General features: G+C 44.6%; 1 protein-coding gene across 1 annotated transcript in view; it reads right to left on the bottom strand.

Annotated features, from left to right (window-relative positions):
• LOC136394580 (ras and EF-hand domain-containing protein-like) overlaps positions 1-23,155 on the bottom strand; it is a 31,224-nt gene extending 8,069 nt beyond the window's left edge. Inside the window, exons 1-4 of the mRNA XM_066367928.1 lie at positions 22,416-23,155; positions 10,035-10,149; positions 6,558-6,674; positions 3,639-3,715 (exon numbers count right to left, since the gene is read on the bottom strand). Coding sequence (XP_066224025.1) covers positions 3,639-3,715; positions 6,558-6,674; positions 10,035-10,149; positions 22,416-23,002 — 896 coding nt within the window. The 5' untranslated portion in view covers positions 23,003-23,155. The remainder of the gene's footprint in view (positions 1-3,638; positions 3,716-6,557; positions 6,675-10,034; positions 10,150-22,415) is intronic.
• Positions 23,156-23,458: the final 303 nt, after the last annotated feature.

The following is a 23,458-nucleotide window of genomic DNA, read 5'->3' as shown; positions in this document are numbered from 1 at the left end:
CAGTACTTTGACAAGCAAATCTGAAAGCAAAGTATAAAGCAAATTAATGTCTTTACATATTTGCTTTCTTTCTACTTTTCATATTTTACACATGGCTAATAACTAAACAAGAGACCTTAAACCAGGCCATAATACAGTGACAACAATAAAAGAAAAAACCTCCTTGATAAGAAAGTCACAGGAGGTGCCTTTGTTATTGAAAATGCCTGTGTGTGCAAGCGTTTCAAGTAAACCAGAGCCTGTGTGGAAGCCACAGCATAAACAGAGCTGCAGGAGCAAGTACGGACAGACAGCTCACAGCCTCTCCATCTTTATGATCTTATAATAAAGAAAGCTCACAGCCTCTCCATCTTTATGATCTTATAATAAAGAAAATAGATTCTGCACTCTGGGTGTGACCGCGGCTATTTGGAGCCATTTAACTTTAACATGGCCTGTATGGCCAGCAGTCACGGTCGTCATGGCCATGCAGGTTCAGGTTCTCACTGGATTCAGGCAGATGGTAAAGAAATAGTGGAGCCAAACAATGGTGGGCCGTTCCTTTATTCAAGTCTCGCACCAGCTGAAGAGCAACACACAGGGAAAACACTTCCCCTTCACTCATTCAGAGCTCCCAAAGCCCTGATACATTCTCCAGTTTGGTTCCACAAACAGGAGAATATTCTCTTTTTTTTCCCTAGACTCAAAGGCCTCACCAGTCTCAGCAGAGCTCACAAAGCCCCTCAGCGCTGGTTCCCCATCTGCACACCTTCTCCTCTCTGCACAAACTGGCTTCTTCCTCAGCACCCTGCACTCTCTCCTCTCACTCACTCTGCCAACATGGCTTCTCTCTCATCACTGCATTCTCTCCTCTCACTCACTCTGCCAACATGGCTTCTCTCTCATCACTGCATTCTCTCTGCTCTCACTCTGCAAACATGGCTTCTTTTCTCTTTCTTCTTCTGCTCTCTCTTTTCAAAACTTTCTGGCTTGAAAACCTGTCCTCCAGCAAACATTAGCAAAACAATGTCCCTTCCCAAGCAAGAAGGTAATTTGCAATTTCACAGACCACATATACCTGGCACTGCCCAGCCCCCAATGCAAACTATAAGTGAGCAAACATAAAAATCATATTTTACAAACTTATTTGACCAATAGTACCCTACAAGACAACTCAGCATTTACAAGCAATTGCATTCAGTGGACTATAGGCTGTTGTATATAGAATACAGAATGTCGAAACAGAGAGGGTCTGAGAGATCCTTGTCCTCAGCCATCCTCCCTCATTTGACAGATGAGAGATGCCCACAAGAAGACAGGGTCTTGTTCAAGGCTTCACGGCTATCAGGGTAAGTCTAAGGCTGGGCTTTGAGCCTCCTGACACCACAATCCTCCAGCACGCTGGGCAGCAGGCAGCAGCCATGCAGAGGGCCTGCTCCGCAGCATCCTTCTCGGATCACCCAGAGCAGCCATCCAGCACCTCAATGCCTGAGGCTAAGGTAGCACTGAGCCCCTGTCCAGCCTGGTGCCCAACCAAGCTCTAAAGACCTGCAGGTCCTCCCTCCACCTATCTGCCTCAGTGGGCACATCCTCTCCGTCCACTTACTTTCAATGAAGCACCGATACAACCGTCTCAAAAAAGGAAAACAGCTACTGACTCAGCACTTACTCCACCTTCATTTCACTGACTCGCCCCACTCTGTTTACTGAATGTATCCTGTTCAACCAAAATGGCTGTGCACCCAAAGGTGCATGGGGTCCATTACTTCACCCTAATTTATGAAGGTTTTATTCTGATTCTTGACAAAAGTGATATGAGCCCATGATTCTCCTACTAATTACAAGCAAAAAAACAACAACATGTAATTCACTTGAATTTATACATTGAAATATATGTTAGCCTTTTCTCTATCCGTTCTAGGTCACACTCAAAGTTAGCACTGCTTTAGCTTTAATCAAAAATCATTTCCAGATTTCCAGTGTGGTGGGGACAGGTGGCTCTTTCTTGGATAGATGTCAAAGGAGATACTTGTCAAAGTATCTGTCTGAGTTCAAGCCCAAGGCATCTTCCAAGCCCTGCCACAAACATTCTATACAGAGCATTGAAGGTTGTAAGCCTGTTTCCTGGTTCTCTCTGGCCACAGTCTCTCCAGTGCCCCAGTCCAAGCCTTCTATTAACAGAATTCCATTCTTGTAAGCACTATAACAGTAAGTCACTAATAGAAAAGCAAATAACCCTGTGAAGTATTTTAACTGTTGATGTATATTAGCAGGAGAGGCCAATTATCATACTAAAGTTAAAATTCTTGTAAAACCTCACAAGTGATCAGCAAAAGCACTATATACCTAAAATTACATTTCTACTTTGTCAGCAATTAAAGATCATCAGCCTGGATATTCTTACCACACATTTTGATGTCTTTTTTCCTTTCTCTTTCCTTCCGCTTCCCCCCCCCCCGTTCTTTCCCCCCTCCTTCCTTCCTTCCCGCCTTCCCCCTTCACCCCTTCCTCCCTTCCTTCCTTCCTTCCTTTCTACCTTCCTACCTACCTACCTCCCTATCTCCTTAGCTACCTTTTAATAATACCTTTAGGCCAATAGAGAATTATCTTTTCATTTGTGGCAGAAAACTAGGCACAAGACATAAATATAACAGACAATGTTGTTATCTCCTAACAATACTCTAAGGATTAAAACATATTCATACCCAAGTTCCTCAATAATGCAGTATTTTATTCTACTCTACAAACCAAAATGTTACTTATTATTAACACCGATGCTGGCCCAGGCCAGTTGGCTCAGCGGTAGAGCATCAGCCTGGCGTGCGGGGGAACCGGGTTCGATTCCTGGCCAGGGCACATAGGAGAAGCGCCCATTTGCTTCTCCACTCCCCCCCCTCCTTCCTCTCTGTCTCTCTCTTCCCCTCCCGCAGCCGAGGCTCCATTGGAGCAAAGATGGCCCGGGTGCTGGGGATGGCTCCTTGGCCTCTGCCCCAGGCGCTAGAGTGGCTCTGGCTGCGGCAGAGCGACGCCCCGGAGGGGCAGAGCATCGCCCCTGGTGGGCAGAGCATCGCCCCTGGTGGGCGAGCCGAGTGGATCCCGGTCGGGAGTATGCGGGAGTCTGTCTGACTGTCTCTTCCCGTTTCCAGCTTCAGAAAAATACAAAAAAAAAAACAAAAAAAAAAACCCCCAAAACACCGATGCCTTAGCTTAATAATTACCTGTGTAATAAATATAACAAAGTGCTTCTACCTGGCATGATATGAAATTTGCCTTATTGAGGTTTTCTTTCCTTTACCCTGGAAAATCTCATAATAGTTATATTCATAATAGTCTCTTGTGTTTAAAATCTGGTCCCTGGAAATGACTCATACAAGTCAACTATTAGCTTTGTTATGAAATTTTGCAGAACTGTGAACAGCACCTCAGATGCACCTGCTTTGTTTGGCAGTAAGGTATTTTGCCAATGTTCACAGTGAACATGGAGCTTCACCAATTCTTATAAAAAATCTATGTTTAATTGTTTCTCTAACCACTACAGAAAGATAAGACAGTGTTTTCCAATGTACAATCATGTTGTGGTTGAGAAGTTTGACATGTGCATCAACAAAATGAAAATTCAATTTCCTCGTCCAGATTTTCAAATAAGAGACAAAGTTTACCTGGCAAGACGGAGAACAGCTTCCTTGATTTTCGAACCGTCTTTGGCACTTGTTTCACAGAATAATGCCCCATACTTCTGTAAGGCAAACAAATACAGTATTAAACAAAGTCATTAAGTTTCCTAAAGTTTTAGCTTAGAAGTTAATAAATAAAAACATTCTCCTGTTAAGTACACTAAGAGTGACTAGTAGCTGAGAAACTGGATTCACAGTTTCAATAATTAAAAAGAAATGACCAATTTTAGCCTCGTTATTCCAGAAAGTTCCTAGTTGAGGCAGTTTTCAGTTTACAATGGTGGTTGGGGAAGGAAGGTAGGGGAAGGGGAGTCAAGACGATCACATATATGGTGACAGAAAATGATTTGACTTTGGGTGATGGGCACACAACACGATCAACAGTTTAAATGCCATAGAAATGTTTACCTGAAACCTATGTACTCTAATTGATCAATGTCACCCCATTAAATTTAATTTTCTATATAAATTTTTTAAAAACCACAGTACAAAATTTCATGTTTTGAGAGTCTTATTCCCATTAGTCACATACATGCTACCCAATGTTTGCCATCAAATAGTTTGAGAGAAATAAGAACGATAGTTTAAGGTAACCACTCAGGTTACCTTAAACATCAAAAGTGTGTCTCCTTTTGGCCACCACCTACACATATCCCCTGTCACACTGTCATTTCCTGTCAAGACTCAGCAACCTGCAGGATGCTAAAAGCAGTGGACATTTTTTAGTCTTCTATTATTCAACCTTCAGCGTTTATGCGTGTGATCACTGATCATCTCCCTCTCCTGTTTCAAACCTTTTATAGCTTCCTGTTCTACTTCAAGTAATGTTCCGATGCTTCACACCAGCAGACAAGACCTAGCCCACATGTGGCCCCAGCCAACCTCCCAGGTTTACCTGCCACTGTTCTCTCCCACAGTGCTCCAGGGACCCTGCCCTTCCCTCCGTTTCCACAGTGCTCCCAATTCCCTACCATCTCAGGACCTTTGCACCTGTTGATCCCATTACCTAGGTCAGGGGTCGGGAACCTATGGCTCGCGAGCCAGATGTGGCTCTTTTGATGGCTGCATTTGGCTCACAGACAAATCATTAATAAAAAAAATAATGTTAAAAATATAAAACATTCCCATGTATTATAATCCATTCATTTCCTACCACTCGTGTTCATGGTTGCAGGTGGCTGAGGCCAATAACAGTTGTCCTCCGGACAACAACAAATTTTTATTGGATAATGCGTAACGTACACGGGTCATTGTATGGCTCTCATGGAATTACATTTTTAAATATGTGGCATTCATGGCTCTCTCAGTCAAAAAGGTTCCTGACCCCTGAACTAGGTGATACCTTGCCTCCATCAACCCTTCTCCAGAATGACTCATACCTACCTTTTGGATCTTAGGTAATCTACCCTTGAAGTTAAGATCAAGCGTTTCCTAACCCTGAAAAGTTCCTATTTGGTCTTCCTATTGTAAAACCTCCTAGCTGCCTGTATTTTTCCTGCACAGCACTTGCCACAACTGTAACTGCTGAAGTAGTATTTGTGTGCCTTTGTCTGACAAGCTGGAGACCATTTCCCTCCAGAAATGAGAACAGTGTGCCACGGGCCTGGGTGTGGGCCACACTGTCCTGTGCGGGACCAAGGGAGTCGTGGGGGCTGCTCTGGAGCAGGGAGAGGGAGACAAACCAAACAGTGGGGGACACTGCACTGTGGGACCTTGACCCACAAAGCCCTCATATCCATAGAAAAATCTATTTAAAAAAAATCACAAAATGAATGGATTCCCAGTAGATCTGGATAGTGCTGCTGCTGAGTCCTGTAGCCGTGATGTTCCGGGTTGAAACAGACAGTGCTCTTGAGGGTATAGGTGATGAATTCTGTAACTAACCTTGGAAACTGAGAAATTAAGGGGAAGAAATAAAACTGGCACGCAGACAGGGATTGTGAGATCTCTAACGTGGTAGAGGGACCGAGTCTGACATGTGGCTCACATGTGTTCAATGTCTCTCTCCCCAGACAATAAACTACAGGAGGACAAAGACTGCTGGTTTTGTTCTCAGTTCTTTGCTCATACATAACGAACTGCTTGTCACATGGTGGAGACAACTAAATACATGTTGAGTGAATCTCTTCTGCATTCATCACCTCATTTTGATGTTGACCGTATCTGATCACAGTTCTAAAGTGTAGAACAAGAAAAATCTCCCAATTCAGAACAGTAAAACTCAGATTTCTTTTAGAAGTTCACATGGATATGCTACAGAGAAGGAGACCCTTTCATGGTGCCAATGACAGGCAACAACCATAGCAATCTCACAACAGATGGTGATAGTACAAACTTCTTATCTGACTCAGGGTGTGCTTGTAAGTCAGGCCAAATCATTAGAGGGCCACAGAGCTTTCTGACAGAATGATAACAATGGGTGTATTAATATTACCCACAGTAATCACCTGGACTGGAGTGAGCTCCATCCTCCAAAAGTAATTCTGGACTACTCCAACTAAACACAAATCTTACAGAAAACAAAGCAGGTCTTCCAACCAGGGCACACACTGTACCATCTGGCCCTTGGCATAGGAATCCTCTGGAATCCAACCATCCTTCACCTGGACTGCAGTAGAGAAGGTTCCAGGGACTGGGTGAGAGTGAGGAGGAAGATGTGGTAACTCTGGCTCCTCTTTGCCAACGGTACTCAGGGGGAGGAAAGGGTCAAGTAATCAATCTCCCTCTGTGAGGGATTTCATCCTTGGTGCTAGGAACTAGATTCATTATATGGGGTAACACCGGGAGTTCTGTGTAAGGACAGAAGCACCATCACACAGGGTGGGGGTGTGTCATAAAACCTCTTAAGGAAAGGCAGACAAGAGCAAAAGACCTCTTCCAACCTGGACTCACTTTCACTCTTACCATGGCTTGTTTCTCTCCATAGTACCTCGGGACACACCTCTGTACCTCAGCAGCAGCGTCACGAAGATCAGCCTTGTTTCCTACCAACATGATAGGAGTATTCTCAGTGGCTGCATCCTACCACAAAAAAAGAAAAACAGTGTGTACATCAAACACTGGACAAGTTACAACAATGATGACAGCAGCTACCAGGTCCAAATGCCCATGTGCCGAATGATGTAGCAATACTGTCTTTAAACTTCAAAATCTCTTTAAAAAGACAATCATTTTCCCATTGCCAGGTGAGAACACTAAAATTCTAAGATTTTAAATAGAAGCTTGTAAGGGCCTAGGCCCGGGTCTAAATTGACTGCATCCCCCTTCCCACTAAACAAACCAATATACAGTAGAGAAGCATGACCTCAGAATTATATTTTATTGTGGTGCCCACATCATTTACTACTACTTTCATTCTAAAAACCAGTAATTACAAGTCTACTTCATTATTCCACACACAAAACATACAACTAATGAACTCAGCTATAATGAGACCATAATAGACTTTGAAAGTTCCACATTAGCTGCTATCTGGTTTATAACAAAAGCAAAGTGAGAATGTCCTAAAGGTGAATATTTTTTCTTATGAAGAGTCAGTTACCACTCTATTCAAAATAACAGCTTCTCTGGATAATGTTTCCAAAACAGCATATGTAAATTGTCGCTCTGTCCCACACCTGGGAAAGCTGGGGTGAAAAGTAACCTGTGAGAGGCACGCATGAGTTTGAGCCCCACCCCTCCTCTCCAGCCACCTGGCCACTCACTGGCTGTGTAAAATCAGACAAGTCTCTTCATGATTTTGCTTCAATATCCGTATGTGTACAATGAAGGGGGTAGTAAAAGGCATCTCCCGTCTGATTAGGCTATGATGAGAATAAGAGACTACAGCTGCCTAGCTCAGGAAAATGGGGTTCTGGTTCCTAAACAAGAGAGGTAGCAGCCCTGGTTAAGATGTGCAGAAACGACTCTTGGCAGTGCCCAGAGACACCCAGGTGCCCCTTCAGTGTGGTCCGTACCCAACACCGGATTAAGAAATAAGCCTTAAAAGTAATGAAGTTCTATTTGACTCTCCTTCTCTTCACACTACTTTCTTCCAACTGCAGGCACCAGAGAGTAGTTAAGGGCAGAGAGGAAAGGGAGAAAAAGGCTCCCTTCAAACCTACCCCACCTGCTCTTTCATGTGTTAATTGTGTTCTTTGGCAATCTGCTCAGGATCCAAGGGACTTCATTGGGAAGCCATTAACCAAATACTCACTTAAGTAAGCCAAGAATCCCAGCATCTAATTGACCTCACACAGTCACACAGGTAAATACCTCCTCTGAGCCCTGACTCAAATATCACCTCCTTGTGAGGCCACCCTGACCACTCAAGGAAAGCTGAGGCCACCACACCACCTCACCATGGGCCCTTCCCCTGCCTTCTTTCAGTTACCGTAACATGTATCACTTTCTGTCATTCTAGTCATTTTATTTGTTTCTGTTTTCTGCTACGTCTCCCTCACTAAAATACAAGCTCCATAAGGATAGGGATCTTTGCTTCACTAACAGACAGAGGCCAAGCACTGGAACAGCAGAACAGAACCTGCACAGAGGAGGTGCTCAAGATACTTTCAATGTGTAAAAGTCAGGATGAGCCCTGGCCGGTTGGCTCGGTGGTAGAGTGTCGGCCTGGCATGCAGAAGTCCCGGGTTCGATTCCAGGCCAGGGCACACAGGAGAGGTGCCCATCTGCTTCTCCACCCCTCCCCTTCTCCTTCCTTTCTGTCTCTCTCCTCCTCTCCTGCAGCCAAAGCTCCATTGGAGCAAAAGATGGCCCGGGCGCTGGGGATGGCTCCTTGGCCTCTGCCCCAGGCACTAGGGTGGCTCTGGTCATGACAGAGCAAAGCCGCGGATGGGTAGAGCATCGCCCCCTGGTGGGCGTGCCAGGTGGATCCCGGTCGGGCGCATGCAGGAGTCTGTCTGACTGCCTCCCCGTTTCCAGCTTCAGAAAAATACAAAAAAACAAAAGTCAGGATGAGAGCTCATCTCAAGTATATCCATTCAAGTTTTCCGCAAATATTCAGTCCATATATTATTCATGTCAGATAAGGGAACGGCTATAATTTTCTTTGCCCATGATTTTATTACAAGATTTTATAACCTAGTAATTTCTGATCTAAGTGTATTAATTAATAATTTGGAGGGCCTATTCACCACTGACATTCTACTTCTTCTCAATCGTTAGGCCTATCCTGATGATTACACGATGAGTTTCTACCCATATATGGTGGCCATATAAATTGTCCCTAAAGCCCTGGCTGGTTGGCTCAGCGGTAGAGCGTCGGCCTAGCGTGCGGAGGACCCGGGTTCGATTCCCGGCCAGGGCACACAGGAGAAGCGCCCATTTGCTTCTCCACCCCTCCGCCGCGCCTTCCTCTCTGTCTCTCTCTTCCCCTCCCGCAGCCAAGGCTCCATTGGAGCAAAGATGGCCCGGGCGCTGTGGATGGCTCTGTGGCCTCTGCCTCAGGCGCTAAAGTGGCTCTGGTCGCAACATGGCGACGCCCAGGATGGGCAGAGCATTGCCCCCTGGTGGGCAGAGCTTCACCCCTGGTGGGCGTGCAAGGTGGATCCCGGTCGGGCGCATGCGGGAGTCTGTCTGACTGTCTCTCCCTGTTTCCTGCTTCAGAAAAATGCAAAAAAAAAAAAAAAAAAAAAAAAAAAAAAAAAATTAAATTGTCCCTAAAGAATTCCCTCAAATTGCAAAGGGCAAGCCATGCAAAGGTTTATCATGCCCATTATTTTTCTAAGACAAAAGATAAATGCCAAGTGTTCTCAATTTTTTTTCTCTATACCAGACCAGATAATTCATCTTGAATACAGTGTTCTTACTCTTCAGAACCTGGGAAAGGTGCAACCAATAGCTGCCAAGGTCATTTCCCCACTGCTCAGCACTTGACGGCTGTGGGCTCCTGGAACACACGGCAGCTGGTCACTAAGAGCTATTTCAACGCCATGGCTGTTTGAGAACACAGGTGAATAGAATCTGAGGCTCACAGGTGTTCACAGCAGGCGGTGTTTCACCTGTACTTCTAGTGCATGTGGAAGCCCTGTCCACATCCAGCCATGCTACACACCCAGCCCACCAGCCTCGTTTCTCGGAGCTGCTGCCTCTCAGGTTCTCTGCATTTCCACTTGCTACCAATGGGGTTCTGATTTCATCTGTAAGGAAACCCAGAAGTTTTATCCCCAGAGACTCCCTTTAGGTGTCTTGGCCTTGTGGGAACCTGCCCAACTACTGAGGGAGACTGATACCACTGAGTGCCACCAGGAACCCTGCCTCTCACATCCAGTTCTTTGTGACAACTTGGATCCACAGGTTCTCACTACATTCCCTTTGACAAAGAAGAGAACCAGCATTTTCCGGGATGGTTTGTGTAATTTTGTTTCTGTTTTGATTTCTTACCTTGATCTCACGTACCCATTCTTGAACATTCAGAAAGCTTTCCACACGCGTAACGTCATACAGCAGCAAAACACCATCTGCTCGTCGGAAGTAGCACTTAACAATACTTCGATATCTGGAAAAGAGAAAAGCACTGAAGTCATGATTCTAATCAGTTTGGTGGGTTCTGCTTCATTCTTCGTCTCTTTTATGCTCACTATTTTCTCTTCTCAAATAAGCCCCAATTGAGAAAAATATAATTATAACAGATCACTGGGAAACAGCCACTGCTGAGGCCCTGAATGACCCAGTGAAAGGTAACGGGATGAGATTCTGGGCTGCCGATTTTAAAAAGCCCATCATTTTCACACCAAACAGTCCCAAGAGTGTTTACAAACCCCAAAACATAACCAGGACAAGGCTGACTGTGCAATTTCTAAAAATCCCAAGCTAAGCAAAAACCTACCAGAACCCACGAGTGGGACACAAGAGTGGAAGAAAATGCACATGAGAGAGGCACGAGCTTCTGGGTGTGAGCAGGGCGGAGGAAGAACAATGTGGAGCCCCACACCACGCAGAAGCTTTGCTTACAGGGAGGTGAGGGGCTCGCAGGGGAAGAGCATACTACAGAACACTCTTAATCTAAGCCACGTGCAATATTTTATATTGTCTTAAATAGGGCCATGTCAGACACATGTTATTTTTGAAATGTTGAAACTGTCACCCTGCTAGAGATATGAGTTCCACCTAAATGACACTTGGTACAGAGCTTGGTAGGCAGCCCATACGTACTTGTTTAACAACTGGATTCTGCTCCCAAAGAGCAGAACAACAATAAAACCTATATGTAAAGCTTCTTGTCATTGGCAATAAATGCAGGATAAGGAACTGTTACCAGACGCACATCTGCTATTTAGTTTGTGCCTCTGCCCTTAAATCAAGGGCAACTGATAGCTATTTTTTATTGTGCCCTAATTAGTAGCCCCTCACACTGTCAGTGCATTCACAGGTGTGGTCTCCCCTAAATTCTCTTCCTAGGAAAGGGCACTCTCTTTTTCCCAACTGAACAGGAGCTCAAGGAAAGTTTAGGATCCTTTTCTCACATGACTGATAGATAAGTAAAGGAGGTAGGGAAGTGGAAAAACTGAGTACAGTGGTACCTTGAGATACGAGCACACCAACATACGATTTTTAAAGATACGAGTTGTGACTTGGTCCATATTTTTGTTTGAGATCCGAGTGAAATTCCGAGATACGAGTCGTGATTCAAGAAGCTACTGCTAGTTGGCGCGTTGGCGCACGGATCCAGTATCAGCAGCACAACACCAGCATCTCGTTCTTTCTCACGTGTTACATGCAGAATCAAGTTGAATCTCGTGCGCTGTACTCATTTTCCATCATGTTTGCATTTTTTACTAGCTTTTTTTGTGTGCTATCATTGGGCCGAAGAAAGTGAGTGTAAAGTATAGTGGTGAGAAGAGAATGATGTTGATAGAAGTAAAGCAAGAAATAATAGAAAAACATGAGCGTGGTGTATGAGTGATTGAACTGGCAAGGCTATTCAACTGCAATACAGTACATCTACAATTTGTACCATCTTTAAACAAAGGGATGCCATCAAAAGCACAAATTCAGTGAAAGAAACTACAATTCTGTCCCAATTAAGGACAAATATCCATGAAGAAATGGAGAAGCTTCCGCTGGTGTGGGTGAAAGAGAAAGCTGGCAGGAGATACAGTGACGGAGACTGTAATATGCGAAAAGGCACGTATTATTTACAGTGACTTGAAGAAGAAAAAACCATTAACCTCAAAAGAGGCAGCAGAAGATACGTTTAAGGCAAGTCACAGCTGGTTTAAAAATTTCAAGAAGAGTTCTGGCATTCACTTGGTGGTGAGGCATGGTGAAGCTGCGAGCGCTGACGTTAAGGCAGCTGAGGAGTACATCACACGTTTTGCTGAGCTTATCGAAATGGAAGGCTACATCCCCCGACAAGTGTTCAACTGTGATGAAACAGGATTGTTTTGGAAAATAATGCCCCGAAGGACTTTCATCACCACAGAGGAAAAGAAGCTGCCAGGCCATAAACCCATGAAGGACCATCTAACCCTTGCATTGTGCGCAAATGCTAGCGGTGACTGTAAAGTAAAGCCACTGCTACTGTATCATTCTGAAAATCCACAGGCCTTTAAGACTCACAAGATTCTTAAAGAAAAACTGCAGGTTATGTGGCACACCTATGCTAAGGCATGGGTTTCGCGACAGTTTTTTATTGAATGGGTAAATCTCGTCTTTGGTCCTGCAGTGAAGAAATATCTTCAAGAAAATAAATTCCTGATGAAAGCATTACTAATCCTTGAAAATGCTCCAGCCAAACCACCTGGTCTTGAAGATGACATTCTCGATGAGTTCAAATTCGTGAAAGTCCTCTACCTCCCACCCAACACGACTTCAATCTTGCAACCTATGGATCAGCAGGTCATTTACAACTTTAAAAAGCTTTACACAAAGCACTTGTTTTGCAGCTGCTTTGAGGTGACTGAGAATACAATTCTAACCCTTTGAGAGTTTTGGAAAGATCACTACAACATCGTGATATGTTTACGCATTATCGACTTGGCATGGCAAGAGGTTACAAGAAGAACCTTGAACTCGTTAGAGAAAAAGTTATGGCCTGATGTTGCAGACAGGGACTTCGAAGGATTCAAACCAGAGACCGAGACCGAAGTAGAAGGGTTGGAGGAGATTGTGTCCCTGGAAAGTCGATGAGTCTGGAGGTAGATGAGGGTGACGTAAATGAGTTCGTCAAGAAACATAAAGAAGAACTCTCAACTGAGGAGCTGAAGGAGCTACAAATGATGCAACATATGGAGCTTCTGCAAGAGATTAATAGTGAGGAGAAGGTAGAGTTGGAGGAAATGATTTCTACAAGTGAAATTAAAGACATGCTGGCAATGTGGGAGAAGCTTTCAGGTTTCACTGAAAAGAAACACCCAGAAAAAGTTTCAACTGGTCGTGCTTCAGCACTTTTTAATGACACTTGTTTGTCACATTTCTGTAACATTTTAAAAGGCAGGCAAAAGCAAACCTGTTTGGATAGATTTTTATTCAAAAGTCCTGCAAGTGAAAGTGCCTAAAGTGCAGCCAAAAGGCAAAAACAGGTGATGAATAAATGAAAAATATGTAATGTTAAGCTTCGGTTAAGTTTAAAGTTAAGAAAGTGCATTTTTTTACAATTAAGTTTTGGTGGTTTCATTTTAAGTAAAGGAAGTACAGTTTTAGTTTTATTTAAAGTAAAGAAAATGCAGTTTTAGTTACATTTAGTGTTAACAAAGTGCAGTTTTAGTTTACGTGTCTACAGTGCCTGCATCCCTTCCTCCCTCCCTCCTCCTCCGCCATTCACCTCCGTTAGCTGCACTCGTCTGTCTCCAAGGTAAGAATACAATACTAAATAATACTCTTTTATGTCATATATTGTTATACACTGGTAAACTATACATGTGTGTTTCTTAATTAAAAACATGTCTTTTTTCATAATTTAGGATGGTTTGGGGATATTTCACAGGGATGGAACAAAATAAATCTATTTCAGTTATTTTAAATGGGAGAAATTTGTTTGATATGAGTTGACTGACTTACGAGCTCGGTTACAGAACGAATTAAACTCATATCTCAAGGTACCACTGTACTCCTGAAATTCGAATGTATCATATAACTATACTGTGTAAATATTATATATAATTATAAGTGTAAAAACCACAGTGCGTGCTACAAAGCTGGCCTGTGCCAGCTGGTGCAGAGCCCCAAGCATCATGGAGAGCACTTGCCTCTCCGTACCGGCCGTATCCCACAGCTGCAGAACCGTCCGCTCTCCGTCGACGAGGAGAGTTTTCATTTGGAAATCAACTCCTGGAAAGGAATATAAGAGAACACAAAGGATATGTTGTAAATAATTCCACTGTTTTTTACTCTCAAGCACTCTTTAGATGAGATAGAAGCCAGTAAGCCTAAGAGCCCAGTGAAGTAAAGAAAAATCAGCATGGCCTCCACAGAGAGTGATCTTCACATGCTAATTGTAAGTCAAACCCCACGTGGGCACACAAACGCATCGTCTGCACGTTGGCGGACTCGGGAAAGATTTAGTCTATGGACAAAGGGAAAAGCTGTGTTCTATTTGTCCGTGTAGTTAGATGAACTCAGTTATACCTGTGTGTGCTGCATGTACATACATGTGTGTATGTGTATGGGTATATATTCATGTTTATATGTGTACAAATATATATGGATATGATATGTATATATGACACGCTCTCTAGCAACTGAACCAGAAACTGTAGTCTTTTTACGGATCAAATTAAAGTGAACTTTCTATTTTGTTATCTTGAGTGGTCTAACAAAGAACCAGAAATTTACAAAGATGCCCTCTGTAAAGAAGATAACTGATCTTTCCTAAATTTCTGGTTATCAAAATATGAATACTTCAGATAAAGAAAAAAAATAAATGATAATCTGCATATATTCGACTCTTTTTAGTGATTATTATGTAAACTTGAGAAATCAAGGTACTCCCCCTTCCTTGTTCTGGGAGGCAGTGCTCCTGCTCCACCATAAAGGAAGCAGACCTGTAGCAATGACTCTGACCACAGGGACCAACCAGCCGTCAACACGGTCACTCTACCAGCATCAAATGGCATCTTATTAGAAAAGCTCTCCCTGGCTGCCCTAGGTAAATGTGTACTTCTCCTTAAAGCTCAGATATTTCTCTTTTTTTTTTTTCTTTTTTTTTTTTGTATTTTTCTGAAGCTAGAAACGGGGAGAGACAGACAGATTCCCGCATGCGCCCGACCGGGATCCACCCAGCACGCCCACCAGGGGCGATGCTCTGCCCACCAGGGGGCGATGCTCTGCCCCTCTGGGCGTCGCTCTGTTGCGACCAGAGCCACTCTAGCGCCTGGGGCAGAGGCCAAGGAGCCATCCCCAGCGCCCGGGCCATCTTTGCTCCAATGGAGCCTTGGCTGCGGGAAGGGAAGAGAGAGACAGAGAGGAAGGAGAGGGGGAGGGGTGGAGAAGCAGATGGGCGCTTCTCCTGTGTGCCCTGGCCGGGAATCAAACCGGGGACTTCTGCACACCAGGCTGATGCTCTACCACTGAGCCAACCTGCCAGGGCCACTTCAGATATTTCTTTAAATTTTTTTTTCATCCATTTCCCTCCTTTGGGATGTAAATTCCTCGTGAGCTGAGATATAGTTCACTCTCTTCACTGTGCATCCTTAGCACCTATAACAACAACTGGTCACAGGAGGACTCAAAAAATGTTTCCTAAATAAATAAATCTGTCATTGGTGCTGGCCATTGGCTCAATGGGTAGAGGATCAGGCCAGCATATGGATGTCCTGAGTTCAATTCTCAGTCAGGGCACACAAGAGAAGCAACCATCTGCTTCCCTCTCACCCCCCATTTCTCTCCTTCTTCTCCTCCCACAACCATTGGCTCAGATGGTTCAAGCTTGGCCTTAGGTGCTAAAGAAAGCTTGGTTAGTCTGAGCACTTCAGCCTCAGGTGCTAAACATAGCTTGGTACTCAAGCATCTGCCCCAGACAGGGTTGCCAGGTGGTCCCAGTCAGGGTGCATGTAGGAGTCTGCCTTACTATCTTCCTTCCTCTCACCTAAAAAAAAAAGTGAATCTGTCATTGCAGGCTCTAAACTTGATTTGGTTCATCTGATTTTCTGAGTAAACACCCCTGTCCATTGTCAGTCTTCCTTTCCTAAAGCTGGGCCTTAGCCAAAACAGAAAGGGGCCATTCTATAGACCAGGACACACACACACACACACACACACACACACACACACACACACACACAAACACACACATCCCTAAATATATGGCAGGGGAGGGAGAGAGAGAGAATGAGATTGATCTGTCTATCTGTGTATATAACACCTAAAGAAAATAAAATCAAGCTGAAGGCCATTTCCCCAGTACTTTCTGGAAAAGGAACCATACCCACGGTAGCACTTGTGTTTCTTCGAAATTCATTCTTGCAAAATCTCATGAGGAAACTGGTCTTGCCCACTCCGGCATCCCCAGCAAGCACAATCTGGTAAGCCTTTTGTGATCTGTAAGAGTTGTCATCATCCACTATGGCTGTCTAGGGGGAAAAAGCCACAGTGGGTGATGAGGAGTGCGCCGGTTTTCTTCCTCTTAAGTCATATGGCACAGAAAATAATTTGTTTTCGTGAATAAAAGCTGTCTTAGAACTACCTGCCTGGGGTGAAAGTGCTAAGATGGGCTTTCTGGAAAAACTAGCACTGCTGTCTTCACCAATAGGCCGCCGGGGCTTCCAGTCCAGGACGGAAGCCAGGCCTTCCGAACCATATGCCTGTTCAACCCTTATATCAGGAACCTGTTAGCTGTTCAAAATCTATGTCTCTCATTACACATCTACATCGGAGAGCAAAGAGGAGAATACAGCCGAATCTATAGTCATTGCTGTTAAGAAATAGTGGCCAACAGCAATCTATGAGAATTTCTCCGGAATTTGATAGAGAAAGAAAATAAACACTCTGCCTATGTTTCATATTTATAACCTTTAAAAAGGATTCCCATGTCGGCCCTGGCCAGTTGGCTCAGTAGTAGAGTGTCGGCCTGGTGTGCAGAAGTCCCAGGTTCGATTCCCGGCCAGGGCACACAGGTGAAGCGCCCATCTGCTTCTCCACCCCTCCCCCTCTCCTTCCTCTCTGTCTCTCTCTTCCCCTCCTGCAGCGAGGCTCCAATGGAGCAAAGATGGCCCGGGCATTGGGGATGGCTCCTTGGCCTCTGCCCCAGGCGCTGGAGTGGCTCTGGTCACAACAGAGCAACACCCAGGAGGGGCAGAGCATCGACCCCTGGTGGGTGTGCCGGGTGGATCCCAGTCGGGTACATGCGGGAGTCTGTTGGACTGTCTCTCCCGTTTCCAGCTTCAGAAAAATACAAAAAAAGAAAAAAAAAGAAAAAGGATTCCCATGTCAATCACAGTCAAACAGGGTGACAGATCTCTATCAAAGATGAGGCCTAGGAGAGGAGTGACTTCTGGGACTTACGTCTGTGGCTGAAGCATCACCCGCAAAGCTCTCCTGCGTGCCATGAGACCTCTGAAACGCTCTCTGGGGTCTGTATTCCACCTCCGAGTCATACTCATTGGAATCGCGCAAGGTGGACAAGCCACTGGTGAAGCAGCTCTCGGGCAGGCTGTCAACTTCACAATTCATCCTCTGCATGGGATCACAGAGGGCCAGGGAGTCACAGTCCTCATCCACATAGGATGAGCGAGATGACCTGGGATAAAGAAAACTGCTTTACCGCAGGGCTGACCACACTCAAGACCACCCAGGTTAGAGTGGGACAGGATAGATTCAAGAAGACCAATGTTCTCACTTTTGCCAAGAGCCACAATGTATTCTGTAATTAAGCATCAGGGGAAAAAATGTTCAAAGCCATATCAGTTCATTCTATGCAACAATCCATTATGATAAAGACACTCAAGCATTGGATGTGAGGGCTATCTGGCTGCGACATCTGTCACCCCATTGATCGCCAGGGTTGATTGGGCTGACCTGGCTGGCGAGGCAGGTGTCCCCTTCCTCCCTCACTGCTCCATGTGCGTTCCTCCCGAAGCTGTGCGCTCGGTCGAAGAGGACAACCTTCCCCGATAGAGGAGAGGGCCATTCTTCAGTCAAGGGTATACGAGTAGCTGCTCTCCCCTGCTAGAACCTCCAAACAAGCTCTCAAGACACTCGAGCATTTAAAAAATGAAGCTACTTTATAAAAATCACCTTTACTTCCTGATACAAAAGTACTCGAGATCCAAATGCAATCTGAAGTTGCGTTAAGAAAAATACATGTAGAAGATGTGAACCTTTTTTGCTCTTTCGTGGTCAGACCACATTCTAAACAGTGTGTCTGTTTCAGATAATACCCATATGTAAAAAGGAAGCAGAACACCTGGACAGGAAAGGCAACCATGATGATGTGAGACTCAAAACCCTCAGAGATGAGAAACGGTTCCAGGTACTCAGCTTAAGTCTTACGTTTCTCTCTTCAAATAACCAAGAGGCTGACCCAAGAAGAACATGTGTTCTCAGGTGGCCCAAGACCAAATAAGGTCTTGGTGAAAATAATAATATGGTGAAAAATGGCGGGCAATGAGAAATGTGTGGTACTGGAATGGTTTGACAGATGAGATGAATTCTCTGCCACTGTGTGCTGACAGACAGTCTGGAAAGACCCCTGTAGGAGAGGTTCCACAGATAAAGGCTCAGACTTCTGATTTCTATGCAGCTTTCCTCTCATGAAACTCAAACAGAAGAATCTGAAGAAACTGCATATTCCCCTATTTACTTTTGCTTTTCTGTTTATTTTTATGAGAATCTAAGTTTATATGAAAGAAAAACTATGGCTATAATTTATTTAATCATGCTACACACTGAACACAACTCAGGACACAAGACCTCACCAGAAAGGGGGGATGGGCAAGGCAATGGGCCTCCAGATAGGACATATGATAAGAGATAGATATGCTTAGAAAAGACAGGGTGATCTTAATATAAAGTATAAGCCATGTGAATAAGAGAAATCAAAATATTTTGATGCCTTTAGCCAATGTTTAGTATTAACTAGAAATGTGATGTACCCACCATACTTTGTCTGTGTTGCTCAGTTATGAGGTCTTCCTCGACCTGTTTAGCTAGCTAGGTGTGTGCGTGTATACACATTCTTTTACTATTTCATCATTTATAAAACTCTGCTTCTGAAATTGAATTTAGGTTAATCTGTAAGGAACTAAAAGAGAACCATTCTCATTATAATATAGTACAAACTACTTCAGATCCATGTCGTTATTGATTAGAACTTCATTTTTAAACCTATTTGGATTTTTGATAAGAAATAAAAAAGTAAACTCCTGAACTGAGAAATCACCTCCATGAATATCTAAACTCTAAATTAAAAATATAGGCACAGATCAGATTTTTTCTAACTCAACTAATATACATGCTATTTTAAAAGTAAATTATTCTTACCCAAAGAGTATTTTCAATACAATTAAATATGTAAAAACATAAAACAAGTTCAATTGTGGCTAAAATTCTTAGAAAAACATAAAACTAAAAAGAATTTAAAAGTTAAAATCCAATAAAGGCTACAAGAGTAATAAAGTTAAATTTATAATACACTTTTAAGTTTTAATTTTAGCATCAAAAAGAAAGTAAAATGTTAACTTCCTATAACAAACTAATTTCCCCCCTAAAGGAACACCAGTCAGACCACAGTATCCCTCCAGTTACTGTCCTGACTCTGGACTCCATGTCCACACGCCCAGCTCAGCTAACAGGTCATGTGATGGTTTGAGGCCAAACCCCGTCCAACCATTAAGAGAAGGAGTCCATCAGATTTCTAAGAGGAAAAGAACTTAAGAATGTGTTGACACACACGCAGAGACCATTGTCATCCTTTCACAATGCAATATTACCTTCTAATATCACAGTAACTGATGACTGAGGGGTTCAACCCAAAATTGCTTAACATTTTGATCTAAATGCTTGAATGAACTCTGAAATGGAAATCACTACCATGTTTTGCCTCTACAGGATCAAACATTCTTATTTCTGATATCTGGTCTCCTCACATTGTACACGAACATCCACCCCCATTGGCACAGGACAGGGTGCCACCAGGGGTAAGATGGAGAGCCAGGAGGGAAACTGTGCTGGTGTGCCACCAGCCCATGCTTAGGACCCCAGACCCAAATCAAGTTAGTTAAAGTTTAAGAGGAAATAGTTTATAGCCACAGCTGAACGTGGAAAATTTTTGCAAGCTTGAGTAAGTTTTAGATCTAATCTTGCTTTTATAAGCAGGATGAGGTTAACAATGTATGCTCCTGCAAGATCTTGTGCAAACACGCTGCAGCAACTATAACTTTGTGGGTTTTGCTCGTAAATACTGCTCTCCCCTGAGCTCGGGCCTGTTCCTTGCTCCCTGGCGTGGACTGCAAGCGGACAGTCAGCTGGCCAGCTAATAAAGGGTCTTCAAATTTTAATCAAATTGGGCTCTGGTTACGTTCCTCATGAGTTGCACCGCAACAGAAACAAAGCCACCAGATGAAATAGTATGTCTTTCTGGAGAGACAATTTCCCCTTATAAGGAAATATAACACATTTCATATTAAAACAAGCTCCACTACAGTATGAAGTAAAATGAACAAGTGTATGTTCTTTTTAAGATAAAAACTCAACACTTCAAAGAAGGTCCTGCTTATAGCAGTCTGTTGGGCTATGTCCACAATATATGGAATTTCCAGAAAATTACTCTTCTGCCTTTACATGGCCTTTGAGGAAATTTTAAAAAAATGTTTCACTCTTACTATGAATTTCTTGAGGGCATGAACTACATCTCTTCCTTCTCTTTGTCTCCAGGGAACTAGGACAGTACCTAAGATAGTGTCTGGCACAGAACAGATACTCATTAATGATTGCAGAACTAATTTGGCTGAAATAATGGCAATGGCATTATCAATAACCAAAGATTTTTATCACATTAGGAAGGGAAGGAAAACAGCTGTATGAGAAAGTGGAATAGAAGCAATCCAATTTACCAAGGTAGTATGGCTGCCATGGTAACCACCAGATGAAGCAACTCTGTTTAGTTCTTTTCCACTTGAACAAGTACAGGAAGGCAAATATTGCCCTTGTTAATCTCCCATCAGAAGGGGGTGGGGCTTAGGACACAAGTCTCCAGGTGACACCAGTAGCCATTAAATTTAATAACCTTTGAAGAGTTTGAAAAGGTATCATGAAAATAATATCACTAATAAGAATAAGTTTGAGTCTGTGCACTAACCCTAGAAAAGTCATAATAACCATTTAAAGGTTAAGTGTCAAATATCTGCTGCTGAGACAGAACAATTATGAAATTAGGTCCGTATGTGTGTGTATGTTATATACATAAAAATAATATAATGTGAACTCACCTTTCCTTATTTCTAAAATTGTTACCTTTTTAATTGGCTACACTGGACCCTAATCAAGTAACAAAATAAACATTATTCAAAGAGCAGAGTTTATAGCAATGTTTAAATTTCTTTACTTCCCTGGTGGAGACAGTCCATTTTAATTCATTTGTAAATACTAGAAAAGATGGGTATCACACCCACTTTCTCTACACTATCCCGCTTACACTGCAGTGCGTCACTCTCCTTGACAATGTTCTCTGCACTCTCCAAACTGGAGAGAGAAACTGGGAGGAGGCAGAAGTGAGGACTCCTTGCCCTGCAGGTTACTATGTGAATGGGTGAGCCACACCACTGCCACCTCCCAGGGTTCTTTCTTACTCTGAGTCTTCTGTCTCAGGTATCTAACTGCCAACCAAAACTATGTCTTTTGGATTTTTAAATAATGACAGCCAGTGTTCCATAACATTTCAATTAAAATCTAAGCAGGAAGTAAAGAACCATTTTACAGCAGTCACATGTTTATAGTGCCTGAGGAAGACATGAGAGCAGCTGCCTGAAACACATACCATAACACCAGGTATAGACAGGTGCACCTTCACCTCAAACAGAAAAACCTGAGTGGCTTTTCCTCCCTGCCCTGGACCAGCAGGCATCCTCTTTCCCGCTAAGAATTTAGTAACTTTGTTATTTCTACTGGAGTCATAGAAGTAGAATATTTACTGTATGATTCCATTATTTTATTCTGTTGTATATACAGTTTTTCAATTCACATCTGGGACCAAATCCCTGCACTTTTACTAATTGTCCAAGTACCTTAACGTTTTATAGGCATAAATTTCGAGGTCTAAGTTTCTCCATCAATCAAAGAAAAAAAGTTTACCTCCATTTATTACTATGAAATTTAAACAAATAAACTCCTTAAAATGCTTAGCACATAGTAGGCATCAAAGAATATATATGTGTCCAGCAACATAAATGCCCAACAATGTCTCTTTTTCTACTTAGTAGTAGGAAAATATATGCAAAACTGTTATAGAGAAAATACCAAATTGGCAAAAGGCCCAGGATCACCACCGCTCTAGAGAAGTCCTCCAGCAGGTGATATTCATAACCAGGTCCTGTCAGTGAGCTAGCGCTCCTAAACCCATGCCCTGAAGAATCTCAGGACGCCCAGGATTTCACTATGGTCCGTGCAATTAAAGAAGCGCCTTTTGCAGGGCTCAGAAACGGACAAGTGACTCTTTCTCTCCTAAACCCTGATTCTGAATGCATTCCATTTCCTGAATTCTTAAGCGACCTTGGTCTTGGAAAAGTTAGTGAGTGAATGGAGAGAGCAACTCGCAGAAAAGAGCAGGGTTCAGTGGGTCTGCACAGGAAACGCCATTTTCACCTCCCGCCTTCAAACCCAGACACGCACCTGGGGATGAACTTGGCCTCGTCCCCGAGTCGCGCTTGGAAGTCCTGCCGACCCCTGCCGGGGCTCGCCTGGCCCCAGGGGACTGCCAGCGCCGCCGCTGCCGCGTCCTCGTGGCCGTCATCCTCCTCGCTCTCCCCAGGGTCGGACGTGGCCCGGGACACTGAGAGCGCGGGCCCGTGCTGCTCGCAGCCCCTACGCCGCCCCCCGCGACGGGCCCCGCGGAAGCCGCGCGCGAACTCCTGGAAGGTGATGACGCCGTCGCGGTCGGAGTCCAGACGCTGGAACACGGCCTCGGCGTCCGCCGGCCGCACGCGGTGCTCCGCGCTCAACGCGCTGAACTCGCGCTGCAGGCGCCCGGAGCGGTGCGCGTCGCAGGCGGCGAAGACAGAGCGGTGCCGGGCCAACTCCTCCTGGTCTGCGTCTGCCTCCATCCCGCCCGACCGGGGCGGCCGAGAAAGTTCCGGGACGCGACCAGGTGCACCGAGCGCCCTGACTGTGGCGACAGCGGAAAGTCCGGGACCACCTGCTTCCTTCGGGAGTCGTGGCAACTTGGACTTGTCCGGCTGGTTCGGCCACTTGCGGGACATTCCCGGCGGCGCGAGGCAACCGGGCGGATCGAGGACGGCGCACTCCAATGCTGGTCCCGCGCACGGACCTTTTATGGTTCCTACCGGCTCCGGGAGCGGTGCGAGCGCGCCTCTGGCTGCGCACAGCGCGTGGGAACCGCAGCCGGAGACTGAGCCCCGTGCGTCAGCACTTGCCACTTTCCCAGTGAGCCGGCTCCGCCCAGCCGGAGAGGAGGGGCGCGCGGTTCCGGTTCCGATGGCTCCGGGAGCCCGCTGTGCTTCCCTGCCGGACTCTGGCACGACACTGGGCTTGGTTGGGGCTCTTAGGAGTTGGAACCTGGCCGGAACTGGGGGTGCACAGTAGCGTTGCCAGGCCCTTCGGTGTAAATTTTTCCTTGGATAAAACCAAGAATTTAGCGCCCCATAGTTACTTTGCTGGCAGGAGTGTGGGAAACTGGACGAAAGGGAAAGGAAGGG

Source organism: Saccopteryx leptura, chromosome 2 (assembly GCF_036850995.1).
Source record: "Saccopteryx leptura isolate mSacLep1 chromosome 2, mSacLep1_pri_phased_curated, whole genome shotgun sequence".
Classification (NCBI taxonomy): Eukaryota; Metazoa; Chordata; class Mammalia; order Chiroptera; family Emballonuridae; genus Saccopteryx; species Saccopteryx leptura.
This window is presented reverse-complemented; position numbering and strand designations above follow the sequence as displayed.